At 43.1% G+C, this 23,379-nt stretch overlaps 2 protein-coding genes across 2 annotated transcripts in view; one reads left to right on the forward strand and one right to left on the reverse strand.

The window, feature by feature from the left end:
* LOC120897247 overlaps positions 1-23,379 on the reverse strand; it is a 104,538-nt gene that overhangs the window by 80,503 nt on the left and 656 nt on the right. The window contains exon 2 of the mRNA XM_040301966.1: positions 145-266. The gene's annotated coding sequence lies outside the window, so the exon portion shown is untranslated. The remainder of the gene's footprint in view (positions 1-144; positions 267-23,379) is intronic.
* Positions 9,072-11,285, forward strand: LOC120897249 (UDP-glycosyltransferase UGT5-like). Its single transcript, XM_040301972.1, has 5 exons — positions 9,072-9,347; positions 9,422-9,509; positions 9,588-9,783; positions 9,909-10,757; positions 10,831-11,285. Exons 1-5 carry the CDS (start codon positions 9,171-9,173, stop codon positions 11,171-11,173), a joined length of 1,653 nt encoding a protein of 550 aa, XP_040157906.1. The 5' UTR covers positions 9,072-9,170; the 3' UTR covers positions 11,174-11,285.

The raw sequence follows: 23,379 nt of genomic DNA on the forward strand, positions 1-23,379 counted from the left end.
AGAATACGCGGCATGATTTTAATGGACAATTGCCGTTTCTCGCGCCGTTCTGAAGGTGTAGGAATCCATTTTTAATTGAAACCCAAATCAGTGGGCAATTAAATTAGTTACCTTGAGAATGCCATGCGCGTAGTTAGTACTTACCTTTATGGATTGAGCAATATTTGAGGATTATTGTTCCCGTACTGCTCGTGTTTGAGCAGCCGACACCTCCTGGACTACGTTTCGTTTGATGCAGTATACTGATAGCTAAAAATAAGCAAAAGCTGGAATGAAATTTTCGTAGGAGATAACTGTTAATGATTGTTTCAAGTAAAAAGAAGGAAGCTTAATGGTTTGCACCTCTTCGTTCCGATGTTGCCCGATTTGCTTTACAGACGCTTCTTGAGTACAGGTATGTAGCTAGCAGGGATTATAGTTTATGTCTCGAACTAAACAAACGTATGTCTAAAAAAATGATTTGTTTCGTTGAAAATTTACCGAAATCGTGTTTTCCCTCTCAACTTTCATGAAATTAAATCAATCCATGTGTTGGAAGGACTATAAAAAAGGTTTTTAGCTAACCAACAACAGTAAGTACGATTGAGCGCGTTGAACGGTATAATTGATGACGCGTCACTGCAGCAAAGTCGGCAAAGTACAAAAGCAAAACATCGAGGAAGGTATTACTGAGACTTTCGTTTTTTTTTTTCAAGCGGAAAGGGTCAATGCAATCTATTGTCAATTGGAGCCTATCTTTGGTTGGAATCCATCTTGACAAAAGATCAACAACCGGAATGACCTACTGTTTGTCCCGCTATGGTTTCTACCATCGTGACCCTACGAACTTCTTCGGTCGTGGTTAATTGTTTGATTCGAATTTTATTGGTCGATCCATTGGGTACCGATGGGTTGTATGGTCGGGTCACACGCTGGTAGAGCTTAGTAATTCCTAATGTACAAATGAGTACAAAACAGTAGCCACAATCAGCTGGGTTAATGCGTGTGCCATTATACTACAGTTCGGTGGAGTTCGTCTGGTACTCCCCACGAAAAGTTCCCCTCTCAAAGTTTGTTACATTTTGATGCGGTAATGCTTTGCATTTGACGTCAGCCGTTCGTGTACGAAGTATAACGAAAAATGCCTCGATGATATTATTTACTGCGTTTTATGCAACATAAAATCTATTATTAAGCTTATGACCAATGATGCAATCGGTTTTACTGCAACCAGTTCCTTGCCCTAATGTTTATACATCAAGGCGTCGTTGTAGATGCTACAGAAAACATTACACGACATAGCCGATCCCCAATAGACCGCTCACGTCCGGCGGACCATTCCAAGTAGCGCTGTCACTCTGTCGCCAACAGTTAGTCTGTTCTATGCTCACCAGAAAAAGAGCACCCCAAGAGCATTGGAGATTGTGTCCCTCCGCTGGGAAAATGTAAAAATAGATCCTGCAAAAAGAATACCCAAACTATCCCCCCCCCCCCCCCCCTTAACAACATCGTTCATCGAAAGCAGAGTTGTGCATTTGACATCAAAGGTTTCGACTATTCCCTTCGCGGAAATATGGAGATTTTTTAGATGAGTCATAGTTGTAAATGGAGAAAGTATGCCAACGCGATGAGTAAAGAGATGAGCGATAATACTTGCCGAAAACACTGTGATTAAAGATTGAAGATGCATGGAATGTCAAGATGCGTGCCATAAACGATGAATATTTGGAATGATGTTTAGAAAAATCCTGTAGTGATCGTGTTCGGACACTCGTTCGGAAACATGCCAAAAAATAATCGAGGTGGCTTATGGCTTTTGATCGCTACGTTGGTTTGAGTTTTTTTTGGCGGTAGTACAAAAAATATTTAATATCTTTTACAGTTTCTAGACCTGCCACAAAGTAGCATTTTAGTTTAGCCAAACCATTAAGATGAAGATCGTTTACCAGTTCGGTAGATTCTTTCTTTGATATGGCCCCTCAGTCGGCATACCGACATCTCAATGACGCTAGGATGTCTGGTCGTACCCGCAAGTCGAAGGTAGTGCAAACGCACATGTGACAGGGAACGATCGTAATCTTCGGTCGGATCTGTGGGTCACTGCAAAGATACTTCTTCAAACATGCGGCAGCAGCACTGTCAACAAATAGGGGGCACTGTTTGAATTTACACTGAGCGTGGGTTCTTTCTCCAATTTAAATATGTACCCTTGAGCGAGGCGCACGTACTTTTGGTGTTGCGAGTAGTGCTGCACGATGCATGGAGCTGGGAATTGTCAGAAAAAGAACAGTTTGTATCTGGCCAGAAGCAACAATTCGATCGTTTGTTTGCCTCCACCAAGATGCATCTGAGACAAGCTACGTCCTCAGCAAATGCTATTGACCTGCATTTGTCTAACTCTACCACCTCCCCCCCTCTCGTGTGCATGTGTTGGGCCGCGATCACTGACAAGAACGGATTGGTGGTGAGCTACTGTAATTAGGTATTCGGCTGTGTAGAAGGGATTCGTTGGACAAGCAACACCAAGATCATTATCTCCGAATTTCAATGTACTACATTCAAGCGCGGGATGAAAAATAGCTGTTAAATGAGTCTTTGCATATTTGGACTGAATACATTAATGTTTAATTAAGAGGTTAGGAATATCTTTAAAACTGTGAGAAAACTGTTTTTCATAGAAATGTATGCTATGTGAAGAATGTAAACTCTAGCTTGTTTTTCTACGTTTTAAGCGATATTTTACTAAACGTAATGTTGCTTTTATTAATTTAATTACTAGCAGATACTGCGATGCAAGCTGTTTAGCTACAAAAATCAGTGCTATAAATATATTTTATTTTTCATATAATGTATTACGAGTGTGCTTTGATCTATATGAAACATTATTTTTTATGTAAAAAATCCAATATAGTAGTAGTTCATGGATTTTTGTATTTAAATTGCATAGTTTGTGAAACTATACATACAGAGCTATTAATACTGAATACATCGCATTTTCCCCGACAGGAAAGTAGAATCCTCTATCATTCCACTTAATTCAATTATAACTTTCATCTTTATCATTACCGTTTATCACTCTAATGAAGTGACTTAATGTTTGATCATAATTAATTATGGCGATTAGAAAAGCAGAAAAACCGAGGAAAAAAACGCTGAAGCGTACTGAAGTATTCGTGCCAATCTAGCTCGAGTAATGTTCAATAAGCAAGGCTGTTGTTTTGGTATCAAATAATTTTTCTATGACTTCGTATATCTTCGTATACGAATTACTTCTTATATGCATGACTACACTTTATGGCATGTAGCTTGTGTCATATCTTTATATTGCTTCTTTTCCCGTATGTTTTGGCAGGGAAATGGCATCATTAGGAATAGAATGTGCATTATACATTCATTTCTGATTATTTCCTGCGTTGTTTTTAAGAACTAGTATTAACAATAAGCAGCGGAGAAGTGTTTGCTACAGGAAATAAGAGCTCAATGTCGGACACTTGCGTGGAATAACACACTTGAGACAATGGTGGATGCGAGCAGTATTTTAGTCATCGACACTAATGCCATGGATGGCAGACGGGCGATAATGAAAAGCGCAGTCGAACCAGGAAATTGCTGCACACTCTATTAATAAATCATACAGTGACAGTTGGGTAAGTAAATAAACAGTAACGCTGTACGTCGCCACACACAGAAGCGGCTGCACGTGATGATAGATGCGAGATGAGTCGCGTATGGTGCATTTCCTCGTGGCAACCACTTCAATTAATAGTGAAAGTGACAGAAAATGTTCTGACAAAGGCCGCCTAACGATCAGGAGACAAGTCAGCGTTGGATTTGAGAGAAAAAGCAAAGTTGTTGTATTTTATAAAATGAAAATTGAATCACAATTGCTTTAAATATTAATATCCAACATTGTTGTACGTTAGCCAAAAAGTGTAAGCAATTTTTGGTGTCGCCCTGCAGTTTCATCAATCATGCTGCACAGCCTGTTTGGACGTAGTCCAAATTGATGGATGAAGTACCAGGGTATCCTCTAGTTTCGCTTCTTCCAATTAGCTTATCACACGATCGACATAGATTGTGTGGAGTTGTGATTTTCCACGGATTTGAAAAGAGCAAGAAAAAACAAAAACCTTGCAGCCAGAGCCCACTGCCAGAATGGTAAAACCGGGTCGGCAACAAGTCCGTGACAAATTGCACTTTTCGTCCATCGAAAATTGTCGAAACCCGTAAACCCATCCACAAATCCCCGACAAACAGAGCTTGTTACCACGTTAGCCGGTATAGATTTCGGTATGTGGCTTTTGGGTGATTGAAAAACATCGTAAATCTTTTCGGTCGACCATTGCCCTCCGCGTGCACGCTAGCAGCCACACAATGCACTTCTCGGTAGCTGGGCCATTGATGCCGTCGAGTTGCAAAGTGCCACAGTTACGCCGCCGTTGGTGCACATGCAAGAAAAACGGTAAAGAAAATTGAGAAAGTGGAAATTTTATAGCCCACTTTTCCGGTACGGGTGCTTGCTGGGCGCTGGAGGTCCTGGTACGTCGTAGAAAATGGTTAAAACGGGTCCTGCACGATTTGAACCCGCTCTTGGTCTTCGGAGGCTCCTGTATGGTAGACGTGTATGGTTAAGAACATTAGGACCACCAATAAAATGAACATTAATAGCATCTGTAGCGAGGACTGTGCATGAGCGTAATAAACGCTTTTAAGCATGATATGGTGGGAAACAAACAAACTAAAAAGGCATTGCATTCATAGGGAGCATCTGCGTTTGTCACATGATTTCTAATGTTTCTTTTCATAATGAGAGTGCGGTGATAGTTGGTAGGGTCTTGCAGGGGAGGGATGCTTGAACAAATTTTAGGAACAAACTTTGGGCATTATCTTTCTGTAGGAAGGTTATTGCCAGATCCTGCAATGTGCTTAGTTCTATGCGTGATAAGTCGATTGTGGTAACTAGCAGAGGAGCATGTTTTATCATATGGCAACAGTTTGTTTTAATGGAGTGTTACACAAAGACATAGAGATAGAGAGCTATTGAACCTGGCCGAGTTTTTGGTTTGAAAAGGGATCAAATCTCATCTCGATCAAACATGTCCAAAGCAGCTGTTTTAGCGGATGAATTGAGCTACCTGTTCTGTGAAAAGGGTGCAACAATAAAAATGACAAGTCCATTACTTTAATGCCTCAATAAACGTTTGTGCTTGTATAAATTCCCTTCGGTGGTAGTACACCAACAGTTTAGCATCCAAAAACGATGCTCACTGTAGCAACTTGCTACAACCTCTGTTTTTTTTTTCTCCTCTGTTTTCCTTCTTGTACAAGAATAACCCACCGTACGGCGGTTGTTTTCCGATATAATTTTTCACATTTTCATATAAACTGCTCGCTGCGGCAGCAACAGCGCTGTCGCGTGGAACGCTGGCCAAGGTTTGTAATGAGAATAACAGCACGTGGGCCGCCTCTTGCCTCTGGATGGTTTCGGTAAGGTCTTGTGCCCCATCAAGAAGCACCTTGTACGGTTTGTGTATGTACATAATAAATCCCATTTTCTGTCATGTTGAATTGCTGGCAGGAGATTTATTATGTTTCGGATTTACTATGCTACGATACTAAAGTTTGCTCCAGCACCGAGGCAGACCATGTTCCTGTTGTGTTGTTCGGAATGAACTGTATGTCCCTAAGGATAAATAGAATGAAATCAATCAGCGCAAAAGTGCACGGGCTGGTTCGGACTGGTACGTTTGTACAAAGTATACAGAACAAGACCGTTTATGACTACACATGCCGCAGAAACCATTGATTTTAAGTGCGAACTTGGTTTAGTGCATCACAACATGCAACGTTTGTGCAATTTGTAGAATTTATTCAAAATATAAATATAAAGCCCAGAATAATGCGTTTAAATGAGGTTCCGTCGTGGTAATGTATGATAGATTTTTGTCAATTGCCTTATGTTGCGAATATACAAAAATCAATGAAGTGATGTACCATACACACAAAAAATCAATATTATGCTAAAAACGCAAAGTTAAACTCTCAAACTCGAGATATTAACGGGCAGCTCAGGGCAGACAAGCGAGGAAAAATAAAAACATATGAAGTGATCCCCTGGGATAACGTTCAGTCAAACTTCTTTCAAGCTGCATGGGGTTGGTTGATGGATAAAAGATTTATTTCTTCACACACGACGACAGCCAACGTCCGATGAAGATGCGAATATGCTGCCGCTGGAGAACATCGTGTAGAACAAAATCAGCTTAGGAAAGTTGGGCTTATTTTCGTTGAAGCCGAAAGAGAAGTTCTCGGACTAACAGTGTGTGTGTGTGTGTGGTTGATGTAAGATAGAGAAAGTTTTTGGATCGAGCCGTGTTTAGGTTATGGTTCAACACTAATCGGGCACATAGGGCTTAGTTGGCCAGAGTAGTGACTTGCTTTCCTGCTTCCCGAAAGGCCAATTGTGTCCACCGGGAATGACTTTGCTTCAAGTGAGCGAGTACAATCGGGCTCAACAAGAAGGCAAACTTATGCCTGAAATGGTAAAAACTTTTACTGACAGGAAGCATTGTGATGAAATATTTGTGGCAAACCTGTATTGCCGGAAGAATCTAATTAAAATCACACTGCATGGAGGAATAAGTTTGCCAAAATTGAAAAAAATAAATCCTTAACTATGACGAAAAAAACACCAATATTTATTACGGTTCAATAATGAAGCGCTTAATAAGGCGTGAAACGCTATTAAGAACGTTTATCAGCAACCTAGACGTGCGGCGACCCTAACCTCACATTGTTTGTGCAATTATCACCCCGAAGAAGTCGAGAGGAAGACAGAAGGAACTAAAGGATCCTGCAATACGTACATGGCAAACGTTGGGCTGCAACGTTTTTAGGGACACAAGTACACCCTCTGACGAATGGAAAAAGTTTGTCCGCAGTTGTAATTGTTATGGTGGCCACAGAGCGAATTTACTGACCAGGTGGGCACAGAACGGACCGAAGGTTAGAGGCCGACCGTGTAAAACGCACGAGCAAGCACAGGAACAATGCGTGGTATGAATGGACGAATGCGTAGGATGGCAGATGGCTTTCAAAGTCCGTAAAATGAGAGTCGGGATGCAACAGCTGATGCATTATTGGGTTTTGCTAGGCAGGACTGCAGCAGCGGACGTTGCACCGGCACTGGTGGCTTAAAGTTGGTTAAATAAAAACCGTAGGGATTTTGGAAAGGCCGTGTCGTGCAAATAAGGCATCTGACGAGTGTTTGTGAACTATACGGCAATGGTTTGTTCTCGGCCGGGCGGTTACACTTGGGATTCAAGGGTATGGTTTTGTTGCAACACGATACTCAAGCGAATTTGGAGAGCTTATTCTGAGGACGGGAGAAACTTTGTTTTGACGCATGCTGCAAAACTATGCATGAAACAATTGTCCATTTATATTAAGAGTAAGATGTTATCTGCGTATATGGTGACATAATGATACTTTATTATTGTTGAAAGCTTGTACCTCGAAAGTAACTAAAACGAAAGGAGCAAGAATCGGGATTTGAAATCATAGTTCTAGATCGATTATAAGATTAAATTTATAGATAAAATAAGTCTTTTGAAAGACATATAACTGCTACAAATTATGAAAAATAAGCATTTGTGCATTTTTGTTGCATTGTAAAACGTTGCCCAACAGTCTTTAAGCGAAAGGAAATCAAGTACAACAGCAATATAGAACTGAGTACAAATTATTTATGCAAAATTCTTTAAAATCAACTGCAAACATCATAAAGTAAACGTAAAGACTAATAGAATGTAAGAGATTACGAAACGGATCAATAGAACAGCCTCCGAAAGTGTAGACCATCATAAAGGCTATGATGTAAATGTAAATTTTCTATCAGTTCGCCGGAAAGGCCCAACCCCACCCCATGGGAGCATGAATTTCATTTTCATCTGTTTTAATATTATTTCCACCATTCGATAAACAATGTGCGAGTGGCAATAAAAACAACATGTTTAAACGTTCGCGTACGGTTTTGAGCTAAACGTGCCTCCGGTACTACACGCCAAATTTCCATCCCACAAAGTTACGGGTTGTTGAAAAGCACAGTTTCCACGTTTTCCGTCTCATGTTGTTCGCTGATGATTGCGACAAAATGCGATTCCTTTGGTCGGGAGAATTCACCGGCAGGATAGCGGGGCAGTAAAATTGCCACTTTCCGAGAGAGCGAAAGAGGCATCAAAACTACGCCACGTCCACCCTGTCTGTCCCGGCACGATTGCAAAATGGTTTCTCCTCTTTATTACATTTAGAACGGGGAGGGTGGGTAGCGTGTATGTGTGTACGAGCGTGTTACTGTTTGCTTACTGGTGCGTCGGACTCGGTGAACAGCGCGCCAGGACACACAGAGCTAGCCAGACAGACATGATGTCGAGTGATGCAGGATACACCCCAAGTTACCATGACAACAGACAGCGGCTTGTGCATGCTCTGCACGGCAGCAGGAGCGATGAAACGTGATTGTTTAAACGTTGGCCTCGGGTTTTGGAAACTCTGCCTACAATCAACACCAGGACCAGGGTGGCGACACTCCGATCTCACCATAATGTACGAAAAATATCGATTTTTGACTCTCCACTCTTTCCTCTCTATTGCTTCCGAAACGGTTCTTTCGTTTTCGGTGTTGCCCGAGGGAACGATTTTTGCCTAGGGACACTAAACATCCCTTTTTCAAGGTCGGCCAAAATGTGCACATGTTTTTTTTGCTTTCATTCCCCCATTTACGAGTGGGAGGAAATTCGATGAAAATTGCACCCTCAGCATCCGGTATGGCTAATTTGCCGTACTGAATGAACCAGGTCCCGGGCGAGTACTGTCTCAGACGAGGGGAAACACACACGACAATGCGGGCTAATGAAACCCGGTCCAGATTGCTCCAAAGTGAGGAAACCATTGGTAAGCTACGTGGAGCGTTAGAATTCGATGTTTTTCGGTCGCCTTATCGAAGACGCTGCTATCAGTGGAAGGCGTGCGCGCGCGTCTCTTCGTGCCGCATTATCGGGCGAACAGAGTGGACTACGTCAGTATGGCTAAACGCTTCGACAACGATTGTTTGTCTGTCAGACGTTCACACCGGTAAGTGTGCGCACTCGTGAGTAATACCCTCGTGCACTCCACGCTAACCGACGGTAGATATGGTCGTCGGAAGTAGGTCTCTGCTGGGCTGTATTGCATTGGCGGCTGTCATACTAGCCGGCACGTGCAGAACTTCCAGCGCCGCTAAGATACTGGCCGTGTTTCCGAGCATCAGCAAGACGAACTATCTCTTTGGACAGGTGTTGTTTGAGGCACTCGCAGCCAGAGGTCATAATGTGAGTAAGAACGCATCAAACACAGACTCATAGTTACTGACGATGTTTGTTTGTCTGGTGGTACATCTGTGCAGGTAACCATCGTAAGCCCGTTTGAGGTGCAGTATGCGTACGAGAACATTCGACAGCTGAGGATAACTGGACTGTTTAGTCACATAGAAGGTAGGTCGGTGGGCAAAACGCATTTGGAGCGGCGTCTTATCAAAAACTCGGTGCTATAAAACGTTTGCTTCTGGACAGATTATGGACTCCACGCGAACGTGTTTACCAAGCGTGACAAATCGAGCTTCTATGGCAATACCAATGTCATCTATGGTACCGCCGCGCTGGCCGACTATACGCTCGGCCATCCAGCGCTACAGGAGCTGCTAAAGAACCCAACCGAAACCTTCGACCTGCTAATCCTGGATCAGGTGCTGTGTGAAAGTTTACTCGGGTAAGCAAAAGAAGGGCACAAGGACCCTTTACCCTTCCTCATTCTCAAGACGCCCCATCGATATGGGCGGCGAACAATCGCTCCCGCGCACAATCTTATCGCGCCATGCCGTCCACATTTCACAGGTTGGCTTATCATTACGGGGTGCCGGCGGTTGTGTACAGCGCCGATGCCCCCAACAAGTACACGAACGAGATGGTGGGCAACCCGCACAACCCGGCCTACAATCCGATCCCGTCGCTCGGCTACTCCGACCGAATGCATCTGGTGCAGCGCGTGTGGAACACGTTCGTGTCGATCTGCGAGCAGTTTAACTACAAGTACCTGTACCTGCCGTCGCAGGAAGCCGTCTACCAGCGCTACTTTGCGCGGCGCGATCTGCCCCCGCTGCTTGATCTCATTCACAACGTTAGCCTGGTGCTGATAAATAGCCATCCGGTAATTAACTTCGCGCGTCCGTTCGTGCCGAACATGATTGAGATTGGCGGTGCACACATCCGCCAGCTGGAAGATACGGGCTTCTCGCAGGACGTGATCAATTGGGTAGAGAAGGCAAAGAATGGAGTGATCTACTTCAGCATGGGCACGAACATTCGCTCGGCCGACTTCCCCGACACCTTGCGGGAAGCGTTCGTGGGCGCGTTCAGCAAGCTGAGCCAGGTGCTGATCATTTGGAAGTGGGAAAATGCCACCCTGCCCAATCAATCGGGCAATGTGATCATTGGTCCGTGGATGCCGCAGCAGCAGCTACTGGCCCATCCGAACGTGCGGTTACACATCACGCACGGTGGACTGCTCAGCATGATGGAAACGGTGCACTATGGCAAACCGATCGTTGGATTACCGCTGGCTGGAGATCAGGAGATACTGGTAAACCGTGCGATAGAGGCTGGCTTTGGTCTGAAGCTCGACTATCAGAACATAACGGAGGAGCAGGTGCTGCACACGATCAACGAGATGCTTAACAACTCTACGTAAGTGTGAACAAAATTAACCTTCTTTTGGGGGCAAATACCCATAATCAATTGTTTTTTTGTTTTTGCTCAGATATCGTTATGCAGCTCTAAAAGCTTCCCGACAGTTCCGAGAACAACCGCTTAAACCCATGGACAAAGTCCTCTACTACGTGGACTACGTGTTAAAGCAGGATAGTGGCGTTAATTATTTGCGCAGTGGTGCACTGTATCTATCCTTTTGGCCCCGGCACGTCGTAGATGTTGCCACCATACTGGTGCTAATCACCATGATACCGGTGGGACTGTTTGCGACCTTGATTCAGATCATATTGCGAAAGACTCACGAGCGAAAGTTGAAGAATACTATCAATACAGGCAAAGCGGCAGCTAATGGGAAAATGGCGGGCAAGGCTGTGCAAAAGAAAAAGAACTGAAATGGAACCAAGACTGGTAAGGATATATCGAAGTTTTTTTTTGTTGAGTTTATGTAGTGTTGTTTAAACGATATACAAATAGAAATAAAAATTTCACTGTTTTATCAATTTAGAACGAGTTCTGTACTCCGCCACCACTATAAGTGATGTTGAAATCAATCGTAATAATAACTTTTACATGAAAGTAAAGTACACTGAACGTAACAATCGATGTGACATTTAGAGTAATAGCTTCCAACCTCATTCATTCTGTTATAATTTCTTCTTTACACACATATCCTACATAAAAGCCTGTCAGTTAATTACACCATTGATCCCGCCATAAAAATATATGCTCAATAAGCCCACCATAATGAAAGTAAAATGGGTCTGACATGAAAAATCGATCCAAGAGCATCAGTTACGAACAAAAAACCTCGTATCACCTTTTCAATGATGACCCCAAATCACATGAAAATAACCCACCTCGACCCGTCGACTAATGATGCCATTGAAGGCGCAAAGCTCCTTTGCAAATGAGCTAAGAATACAAGAGTTTCATCGTCGTATGTGGTGTAACAAAAAAAACGTAATACACGATGATATGAAAATCGAAAAACATATCAACGCATCGCGATAGAACGAGACAACTGGGCCCCTTCATGGCTGACGATGTGTTGATGGAGTTTTATTTGAAAAAATAACAAGAATTTGTAAGCGGACTCTGGTTGATTGTTTGTCATTGGTGGTGAGCCTTAAAGCAGGATACTATCCACATACCGAAGCACGTGTTATTCGTTGCGAATGAGTGTGGTCAGTAAAGATGATACACCACCACACCAGTGTATGCATTGAAAACGATAATGACCATCCCGTACTGAAGCAACCGAAATAAAGTCGACCCGAGGCTCGGTCGACTCTCGGTTGCTTCCTTGTTAAGCAGATCAGGCCTGCTAAGCAGCTTACAGTCAGCAATGTAGCCAATTTTTCCATCGTCAACTCTTTGTACGTACGCTTTCTCGCAGGGAGGCTGTAGAATACACGCTGGAATACACGCTTGTTGTTGTTGTGGGCCATGGTTCGCTCCCTCCGCGTTTATGGTACGCATTCGCCGCGGCCCTGCATCAAACCAATACGCTGCACTATGGCGTGTGATGGAATCGCGTGAGGAGAGATTTTTTCCAAGCATCTCTAACATGAGAGTTGTTGTTTTCCCCGCGCATGCACATCATGAGTATGATGGTAGAAATGGTCTGACAAAGCTAGTAAATAACATCACACCATCATCAGAGTGGGGCGGGTTGGAGCTGTGTACTATAAAATGCAAATCTACTCCCCCTATTTGTTCGCTCCAGTCTTGTTGTGACTACATTTTCCCCCACAGTGGCAAAGATGGATGCATCAGTCAGCGTGAGGTCATTTACGGGACAACCATTCCCTTGGTTGCTGTACATCGATCGACATCGGTTGATGCACACTGTCCTCAAACTCAACACGCCAACCAAACCTCCAGCAGCGTGCGCATGTGGCAGATGTTGCCGCTGCATCTCAGAACAGACCGAAAGGTATCGTAAATATTTAGATTTTCTCATTGTTGTGCTGCAAATTAGAAGAATAGGAAGAGAGAACTGCTCCGCTCTAGCTAGACGCTGGCTTGTGAATGTGTTTACAAGCCAACTTCGACAATCAGTCGCAACGATGGGCACCAAACTGACATCGGCCTCATTTTGCTGCCCACAATAAGTGCAAACCAGCCGAGCATCAATAGACCATCGAACTGCCGGGCGACGAAGCGTATCTAATACTTTGCCAAATTCCCAGCCTTTATGCGCCCTTCGTTGGCACGATGAGTATCCTACAGAGCGTACAGTACACGATGTGGTTGATGTTGTTGATGGTGGTGCTGTGCAACGAGAGTGAGGATATTTGTGGAATGAACTCGCCTTCCTAACGGTTCCGATAGAAATGGGATGATGGAAAGCCTTCCGGGTGCTAGTGATTGGATACTCGTTTGCAAATATACGTTTGAAGTTTTAAATCAAAGAGAATGGAGCTTGTGGTTAAGTTTCGTACATATTTGCTGTTGGCAGTACAAGCATCAAGAGTACATTTAATTGAATGTACGATGAACCGTGCAGGAGAGTATAGATCCACAGATAGAAACCACAATCAAGCTGTGAGAAATGCGAGATAAAATTTGAATCATTGAGGAGATGGCTCTGTAAATGATTTACGATCAACAAAGACTGCACATTGAAAGCTAATTGGATAAATATGAGATATTTAGAAGTGAAATAAATAAAATCAAATCAAGAAGCAATAATCCAGCTCTGATTTTGAACAATATTACCCCTTACAATACGAGCGCATTTATCATACTGTATCATACCTACGAAAAGATTTATTAATGACGATAAAATAAGCCTTTTAACGGATTGTTAGCAACAAAGCGAAACCCTTTTGCTGAAGGTTAGCACTGAAGGGTGATGCCTCAAGGTCATGGAGAGAAAAAGCGGTATTAAATTTTTTCCAAATCTTTCTCATGCATTCACCCTTGTTAATTGCAACACACCAGAAAACTTCCACAAGAGGAAAAAAATGTATATCCTGAAGCAATTTTTCCAAAAATGTGGTTCTAAAACTAACAGGGGTACTTTCGTTGAACGAGACCGATATAGAAATCCCAGAATCGTTGTGAGTTTGTTTCAACAGCTCCAGTACCATATCCAGTATCATATCCAGTGACAGGAAGCTCCGGAAGAAAATGTCAGCCGTTCGTTGTCTGCATCCAATCTAACAACCACCAAACAACGATTCAGTTGAGCAAGAATGAAAAAGTCGAGAAAATCAAACCATGCATGTGGAAGCGTCGATTGATCGCTTCCTGCATTGTAGGTTAGTGACGAAATCGAACCAAATCGTCGTAGCGATTTTCAGTTGCTTCTACCCTGTTCGTGTTCATGAAATAAACTTCCCGTACATGAACGTATAAGGTGGAAATAATATTGGGCAACGAGTCTAGTTATCTAACTCCTCCGTTCTTCGCTCTCTTCTTCAGAGACCAGAATTTTACTGCAGGGTGAAGATTTTATAAGCCGGTACCCGTTTGATGCCTGTCGATTCAATATCGACATATTTGTTTTAAACACTCGTGAACGAAACACGCAAGATCACGCGAGAACGTTGCGTGGCAGTGATGCAATGAAGGTATTGAATAGGAGAAGAGAGAGAGCGGGAGTAAAAACCACCCCAAATCGACGAACAAATAATCAAACAAGCGTACATATTCATTTCCAAAATAAACACCTCTCCCGGTTAGCCCGGTTAGGTGGCACACGGTTGCGTCAGCGTACGATTCGGCGGCTTCCTTTGCGCCCGGACAGCTGACTTATTGCGTAAGTATTCGTTAGCCGGTGGACCGGATCGTGACTTGGCTGCATCTTGGCGAGAGGTGGGAGATTGGTGAATTCTTGACAGGCATCAAGCTGCGCAATAAATATGCACGTGCTGGGAGATTTAGAAAGGTATCGATAAGATGCACTGCCGCGGGTAGTTGGACGCTAACGTGGAAGCGCTAAATGTTTACCCACTGCCTACAAGAAAAAAGTTCAATCTGAACAAGGTTGGTACAAAAAAACCCATGGTTTACCTTCTCGTGTTGTGCAGACAAATGTCCAACGACCAAGAAGAAAGTGTTTAAAACCGAATGACAAAAAAGATGAAAATTAATGTGCAACCAATCGGCGGTTGGTACCGTCATCTATTTGCCGGATATTAAAATTTCTGACCCCGGCAAATGGAAATGTTAAGAAGTGATTTAATTCCGCTTCACTCCACCAGCCGTACACTTTCCACGACCGAGCACAGAACGCATCGTATACACGCTGCGCCACGATCGGTCGAGATGCAGACGGTTGATAAGGAATGCATGGCCTAGCCGGGGCCGGTTAAAAGCGATAAAAACGACCGCTTATGCGGGTCGATCGATCTTCGACGGGAGATGAGACTACGGATACGAGGGTAAAAAATAAACGCGTAGTGGTGTGTGGTGCGCCGGTGAAGGGACTAATAAATGGTGACTCTTGGCAGCTGATTTAGCTCCCTTTGCTTCCATACAGAACCGTGCCTCGGTGCAAGTAATGCGCTTGTGTGACAGCGTGCTAGTGGTTCTTCTATCGGTGGTGAGAATGAGTGAGCAATGGCTTAATCTAAGAGTGTGAATCGAAGGGTAATTTTATTTACGGTCTGATAAATAAGACGATTGTGAAAAACGGCCCACAACGTGTTGCAAAAATGTATAAATCATGCCTTTACTGGGAGATATTCTAGCATCATGTAAAAAAAATATATATATTTAACACCCTTGTCCATGGCACAATGATTCAGCTGTTCGTATCCAAAATGGTAAAAGTGCACTAAACATGTTTGTTACGATAAATTAGAATAAAGAACTTATTATCCTTACTCAACGCACACCTTAATGTAGAGGTTTAAACATAAAACTAAATGTAGGCAAACTGCCTGGAATAAGTCCTTATAATAAGTCACATAAGTCCTTATCATGGTAGTAAATAGTAATCAAATTATCTGGATAAGTCATTCACGAATTTATCTTGATTCCCTGCATACAATGTAATTTGAAATGTTCCTCGCATATCAACTACAGAGGTTTTTACATCATTTCGCGTAGCGTAGCAACGTTGAACGCAACTGCAGCATTTGACAGGACAAGCGCATCAGTCATTTTCGGAATGTCATCATGCTTAAGACAACTATCGCAATATCACAAGCACGGTATCAAGTAATAAACCCTGTAAGCTTAAGATGTCTCTAAAACAGTTCTCCGTGCATAAAATAACAATTAACAATAAAAATAATTATGTTACATATTTTTTTCAATAAATTTAGTACCAAATCTTGAATCTCAAGCTGAATCGAATAGAAGCCGAATCATGGTTTAAAGTAAAAGTCTTAGAGCACTCTGTTACGTTAGATAGTTTAATAGATTAAAATTATACATATCGAAACCTTCAACAATGTTGAACAGCGTACGTTTTGAAACATCAATGGGATTTTAAAGCATCAAATGTTAAAATTTGGAAATATTGCCCGGGTTTATACTTCACATTCGATACAAACCATTTCGGTCACTGCTTACACTGCTATAGGTTCATTTATCCTACCTCAACCTGCTTGCCCATACATTCATTCATGCAAAATGATCGATCCGACATCCTCGCTGTCCTGCATACATACAGCAAACTTTGCTAGCCCTTTTGCGATGGAACGGAACTTCCGGGTAGGGGGTGTTGCTTTCGGACTCGGACCTACCGGATGTCGGTACCTTTCAGCCTGGTCAACCTGTCGTTAGCCTTTGACTAGGAGAAACCGTAAACAGATAGCAAATACAAACAATGTGCGCTTATCACCCCCCGGAGCCGTATTTTTTTCTTCTTCCTTTGCTGAATGCTTTGGTGTCCTGCCAGGCTTTTTTGATCTGGTTCGTATACAAACGGTTGTTTGTCGAATGTTTGTGATGATGTGATGGCTCTCCGTTTTCGGGTGCTCCTGGCAGGAACACACAGAAATACACACACACACATGCGCACAGAGACAGATAGCCGTTCGAAGGAAACAGAGAAACGATTCGAAAATTCATCCCCGTTCATCCTGGGTTCCTGTATTTTTTTTTTCAGCTGAATTTCTCGATTAGCCGCACCACCGGTGCTAGGGACGCACCGTTGTTGGTTGTGCTGTGAATCGATTCCGGTGAATCCCAGGTAAGGGAGAATCAAAAACCCTCAAACATGCACCTTTTTTTGGTGCGCTGGAGAAGGTATCATTTTGGAACGGATCCGTTATTTGCTCTGCTTGGGTCGGCCGTACCTGTCCGTTTAGGCGGTGTGTCCTGCGCTGCGCTTTCTAGACGCTCCAGGAAGCGCCATTTGCACAGGACAAGTTTACCTCAGCGTGGTTGGATTGTTTTTTATGTTTCCTTCTCTTTACTGTAAAACGTTTATTTCATGCTGCTTTTTTTACTCTTCACCACCTCTCAGCCAGTACACATGCGGGGTCGTGGTCGTGTGGTGATGCGCTTAGAGCTTCTGTCATCGGGAAAGGAATCAGTAAAAGGTATCTTTGGGACCGGTGTGCTAGTTGCCTTTGGATGAAACGAACGCTCAGTAGCAGTAGCACCGACCGACAGAAGTGCTCTTGAGACGAATGGCTTCAGTGGAGAGTACAAGTGGGAAAGAAATATGAAAGGATAATATTTGTCGTTTCGAAGATCAAACTGTCAGAAGGACGGTCCGTGGCATTTGGCGATAAATTAAATCTTTATCCTTTTTTAAGCCGTTGTTATTTTTCTTTTAATAACGCATGTAACATGTAATAACACTCCTTTGTTTTTATACAATATATTGTTTCTTAAACGGAGTATGTGAACCTTTTGTAACATTAAATGAAATACAACTAAAAAGATAAAAGATGAAAAAATCTATGTGAATGTGAACGGCCAACGAAAAGCAACAGCAAAAATACGTAATAAAATCACCATACATGTATCAAATTACCACCGGTGCGATAGGACGCGATCCTTCTCGAAAGGATAGAAAAACTATATCCGATCGCTTCTTCGCCCTTCGTCGGTATCAATTTTATTGCACAATTTCCAGTACCAATACCGATCGACAACTGGCAATCGGTGACATACTGAAACGGCATGGCAAGAGCAGGAGGAAATAGAACCAGCATTGACACGAACCCGGCACCGAAGTGCGCAATTCAGCAAACGATGCTAGAGGAAAACGTAAAGCATTGTTAGGCTTTTTTTGTACATCCAACCGACCTCATACCGAGACGTATCAGTTTTCTGCAGCGGTAAAGTGCCATCGGCTGTTTTGGGGCTGGGTCGCTCTCACCCTCTTCTTGAATGGGCTGCTGTTTGAGGATTTATGGCACTGCAGTGGAAAATTAACAGGAGTTAATTTCTAGTAGTGTGCTAATTTATGAGTACTTACCGTGCAAGGAACCTCAACAGCTGGTTGAGCTGCACCCAGTGGATATGTGATGTTAGGTTTTTTTTCGGAATTATTTCATCTCAACAAGCGTTGACACGGGTACGGGCTTCCGTTAGGATGGCAAAGATGCACTATTTATGATCGATTTATGGGCCACTAATGTAAAGAGGGCTCCGCCTTCAGGCACAACCAAAACTGAATTCCGAAACAATCGATTTGCCCGCAGCCAGTTTAGTTTGAGCTTCAATTTTGCCAGTTGTGGCGTACCGATCCGGGGAAGCTGAGCAAAGCACAAACTTGACAATCAAAAATCAACAATTCCACTATTCCCAGGAACATTGTCCCGGAACTGTCCTTGCTTTCCGATCTCGTAAAAGCAAATGTGTTAATATTACGGTACGGTTAGTGCTCTCTCGCGTAACGTTTGCATATGCATCTCAGATTTGACTGCTGTTCAGTTACCGCCGTACCGGCGGCAGTCGAACAATCGTAAACAACTTCCCATTAGCATCACCTTTCCGAGAGGCGGAGGCGGTGGTCTCTGCGCAACCGGCACTGTGTTGGGGGTGCAATTCCATAACAACTGGGCGTACGTTATGGAAGCATCATAACCGTTACCGTTTGGTCCTGTGCTACCGGCGTCGTAAGGTGCACACCAAACCGTCCCAGAAGTAAAGCCAACCCTCCTTGTGGTATACCAGTTATTGCCAGCATTAGCGTTGCGTTCGGGAAAGTAAACAGGAAGGAATTATCCCAACCTCGGGGTGCAGGTGCATCCGTACGCCCGGCATCGGAATGACGTTACGTGCCGTGTGCTGTGCCGCTTGTACTTCCGGGTCTAGCAAGAAGGATAACTTACTTCACATTGTGTGCCGCTCGGAGCGTATTGTGTTTGCACAACCGAAAGGGTTGCACACGCTAACGAAGTATAAACAGCGAGTGTTTGATCTCGTGCATAAGTGTAATTTTATCAGAATAATGGGTAGATCTACAAAGATCTCTTCTGCAAATGATTAACACAGTGTATCGTTTTCGCGGCAAAAATTACGAAACGGAGTCAATTGCTTGAAATAGCATTGCGCAAAGGGGAGATTTCCTGCGATATTTCGTTAAATTTAGCTCCCTAAAATAACATCGCAGCACAAACATCCTATCGTAGTTACACGCATCTGAGGAAAAAGACGACTTTATGAGGTTTCTTCGGCTCATGTTGCCTAAATGCACTGGTGACGACAACCGATCGGCAGGTCGATCACTTCACACGTTTGAAAAGCATTGAAAATTTTATGTAGGTCATTCGGGCGTGGAGTTCCAAAACCTCACCGCGGGAGCGGGAACGTGATATACCGCAAAGCCGCTGTTGAACCAAGGCTCGAACAGGTTCAGGAAAAATGGAGTGCATCACAGTTTGGAAAAAATAAAGCTGTTAGTTTCGGTGGTGCTTCGGACTTCCTGCTGTGTCCGAAGTATCGAAATGTCTCTATTGCTGCTTTCGGGTTCGTACGGGCTGGGACCCTAGATGGAGTTGGCAGTCGAGTCGAAGTAGACCAACTCTCACCTAATAAAACTGCACGTCATTCGGTTTGGTACTCCTTCCTACGGGATCCCTTTGCCTTCCCGTGGAGGACTACTAGCAGCATTGCCAGTACGAGACTTGATGGCAGACATGAGCATCGTTTGTTTGTACGTTCGATATGTTTTATGGGCAGTTAAATCTGCAACGGCCGCGATGGCTTGGTGTCTTTCTCGTCGCATACTGCTACTGCGGGCATCGCTGGTCAAGCGCGAGTGCATTCCAATGGACAAACCATACCAAAGCCTATGCAAAATTCGTTTGCTTGTCCACCAGCATCAGGCGGGAGTTGATGAATGGGCACAGCGTAAGGGGGCGTGTTGTGCCCATTTCAGATCTGTGCCGTTGGAAAATGCGATTAGATGCGGGTGATAGTGAATGCGGAACAACGGAGCTAACGGTTTCCAGTGGTTCGGGACGGGAAATGCATTGAATTAAGCCAATTTAAAGCAGATCTTCGTCCGCCGATTCCGATGCAGTGGTGTTAGCTTACAATTAGGAGACAAACATGGTGCGGTTTATTCTAGAAGCTGTAAATATTTGCGTCGGCACAAAACGGTTGCAAAATATGGACCGACATGGGAGCGTTCAATGAAGAATTATTTTGACTTGAGCCGTTGGAGTTTAAGGATAGTTTATATTCGATGCCGCATGTTCAATGAAGAATGTTTTGTGTTTGAACAGTGGAAGTAGTGAGTGCATTTGTTCTTATTATAAATAGACAAACCCCGTGGCACACAGAATCTGATATAGGGTTTTTTACGATATTAGCCAGCTGTTTTATATGTAGTTTGACACTTGGCGGTTGAAATCATGTCAAAACTACACACAATAAATAATTGAACAATAAATTAATAAAACAATAATTTAATACAAGTATTACAATTAATTTCAAACAGAAAAAATGAAATCAAAATAATATGGCGGACGGTAACTGTCACATGGATAGAACTCGTATGATAATAATTGTTCCAATGACAGCCTGAATTTTCAGCTCGTTGGATGGAAAAAGAAAAAAGCTTGAATGGAGTGCTTTTATAAATATTCCCACAGTTATGAGAGAAATATTAGCTAGGCTAAGAGATCGTTGAAATTAACGATAACGATGTTAACGGGATAGTCGTACAGGACTCGAATAAATATAAGAAGAGAGGGAGAAACAGGACGATGCTTATATAAGGAAATGACGAAGAAGCGAATGATCTCTTCTTATCGGCTCATTATCTACCTATGTGCACGGCAAACTATATTACATTTATTGTAAATATCGCGGAAATAAAGTTGTTGCAATATAATTCTTCTAAAAAAAGGTAAGCTGTTACAATTATTTTAAAAAAATGCAAAAAACTGCACTGATCCAGTAAATTTTTTACGGAAATCGTACAAAACGATTAAATCGGGAGTTCAAACTATCCTGTTCAATACAAACTTAGTTGACTTGTGTCTAAAGCGACCGATTTTTTTACAGTGGTCATCAAGTTTTTCATCCAATTCTCTAAGTCTGTTTGTGAGTTAGCAATGCCTCTAGTAAATATCATTTATCGAACTATTTTGGGACAATATTACAAGAGTATAAAATCATTAGATGAACAAGACTAATAACAACAGAAAATAGGTTTTTTTTGTTATTGGAACTACATGACAAAATGAAGTAAATGCATGTAGTTTTCAGAAAAAAAATTGCAACACGATTTCTGTCCAAATTATTCCCTTGGTTCCGAGATCAAGAAACAGATAAATCAGGTAAAAAGCATTTTCCCTTGTTGTTTCCATACTGGCAATTTCTCCCCTCATAAGTCTGGTTATACTTTTCTGGGTCAAAACAATAAGGCACGGTAGTTTGAACAATAAGTGCTTAAGTTCAAAACAATATTGCTATTAAACCCTTGGCACGAGTAGTCTAAGGGCAGCAACGATTGTGGTGCCAAAAAAGAAATAAAAAAGCTTAATTCAGTACAAAAAACCCACTCCACTCGTTCAAATGTTTCCATACGCCAATAAAGTTGCATGTGTTTCATTATCCGGCCAAACTCTCATTACAACCATGTTGATTAAATCTCAATACAGCTATAGTACTCGCTGCCCGTCACATTACTACTACTACTCGTGTGTAAAACTCAGCGAACAACTGCAATCGAACAGACGGACGTGTGCCAACAGCGCAAACGACCAACGAAACACAAAATAAACATCCTCCATTTTTCATGGTTAGGGTCGCGAGTAAACATCCGATCGATTAGATGGTGAAGGAACGAGAAAAAGAAGGAAAGAAACAAAATCTTACTAGCTCAAAAACGTAACGGAGCTTTAGCAGACGGAGGTGGAAGCAAAATGGATGTGTGTAAAAAATGGAACGTTCATCTATCGTACGAACGGGGGAGGCACGTGCCAATGCTGTGGCGGTGACGGCTGTGTGAAAACCCCCGTTAGAACATTAAAATATACGCACTTCGTAATGTCTTTCACGTGCTGGCTTCACGAAGTGCTGGCCGCACGGGACGGTGCGTGCGTGAATGCGCGTTTGTGTAGAAAACAAAAATGCATCGGAAAAACTAGCGACATCCTACCAGCGACCAGTGTGACAAAGGCTGTTGGGGGTTCCATTTGCATTCCATCCAAAGCCATGGGTGGTAAAGAGGGAGAAAGAAAACAGAGGGGAGCACTGGAGTGTCTTGTAAGATTTTAATCAAACCAATTGATGACCTATCAATGCACCACCAGTTGCTGCGATGATAGTTGATTAGATGCAGCCGCACACAGCAATTAAGGTGTAATGAGCTTTGTGAGATGAGATGGAGTTTAATTTGGCCCTTCCCATCGGGTGGTCGAGCCGAGCTGATAGTGCGCCTAAGTAAAAACAATCGCCAGTAAAAACAGTGGAACACCGGGAGGGAAAACAAAACTGGTTCACCGGTTCACTGCCTTACTGCCGCACTAGGAAACAACTAGTCTCGATTGCTTGGATGGCACACATCGATGAGCTCGCTTTATCCGTGCCAACAGAGCGCGGTGCTTAGCTTCCGTTGCCGCTTTCGCTTTCGATCGACTCGTCACCGCGGGGATGATGCTGCTCGCCAGCCTACTAAGCACGACCGGGCACGACAAAAGCCCCGGTTGTCACGTGCTGGAAAAAGTAGTAATTAACCGACCTAAACTTCTTGCCGCCGGTGCGAAGAAGCTGGTACTGGTTGCGGTTTTGTGTTGCCCCGGTGCGTGCGCGTTTCATAATTTTGTCATAAAAAGTATGTTTTATGAGCTGCCAGCAGCAGCCTGTGGTAAAGAAATCTTCGGGTGTACAGAGTGTGCAAAAGAACAACTCCCCGAAGCAGAACAAAAGCGTTTTTCGATTCCGTGCGAGGTACGTGTGGTTTCCGGTGCCGTAAAGCAGCGTTTGCCGTAAGGCGCTCCCGGGAGCGGAAATGGTGCTATCGCGAGTGTATTATGGTGTGTTTTTATGGTTTATTTTGAGTATTTTTAGTAAGGAGCAGTAAAACCGATACTAAGAGTTTCTTTAAGCTGTGTAGAGGAAGTTGTTTTCAACAAACATACAAAAAAACATTAAATTGAAATATTTTGGGAAACATGATTTTGTTACTTGCGTTACCTAAACAATGCATTGATTTTTTTTAAATATT

The sequence above is a fragment of the Anopheles arabiensis genome, chromosome 2 (genome assembly GCF_016920715.1).
Source record: "Anopheles arabiensis isolate DONGOLA chromosome 2, AaraD3, whole genome shotgun sequence".
NCBI lineage: Eukaryota > Metazoa > Arthropoda > Insecta > Diptera > Culicidae > Anopheles > Anopheles arabiensis.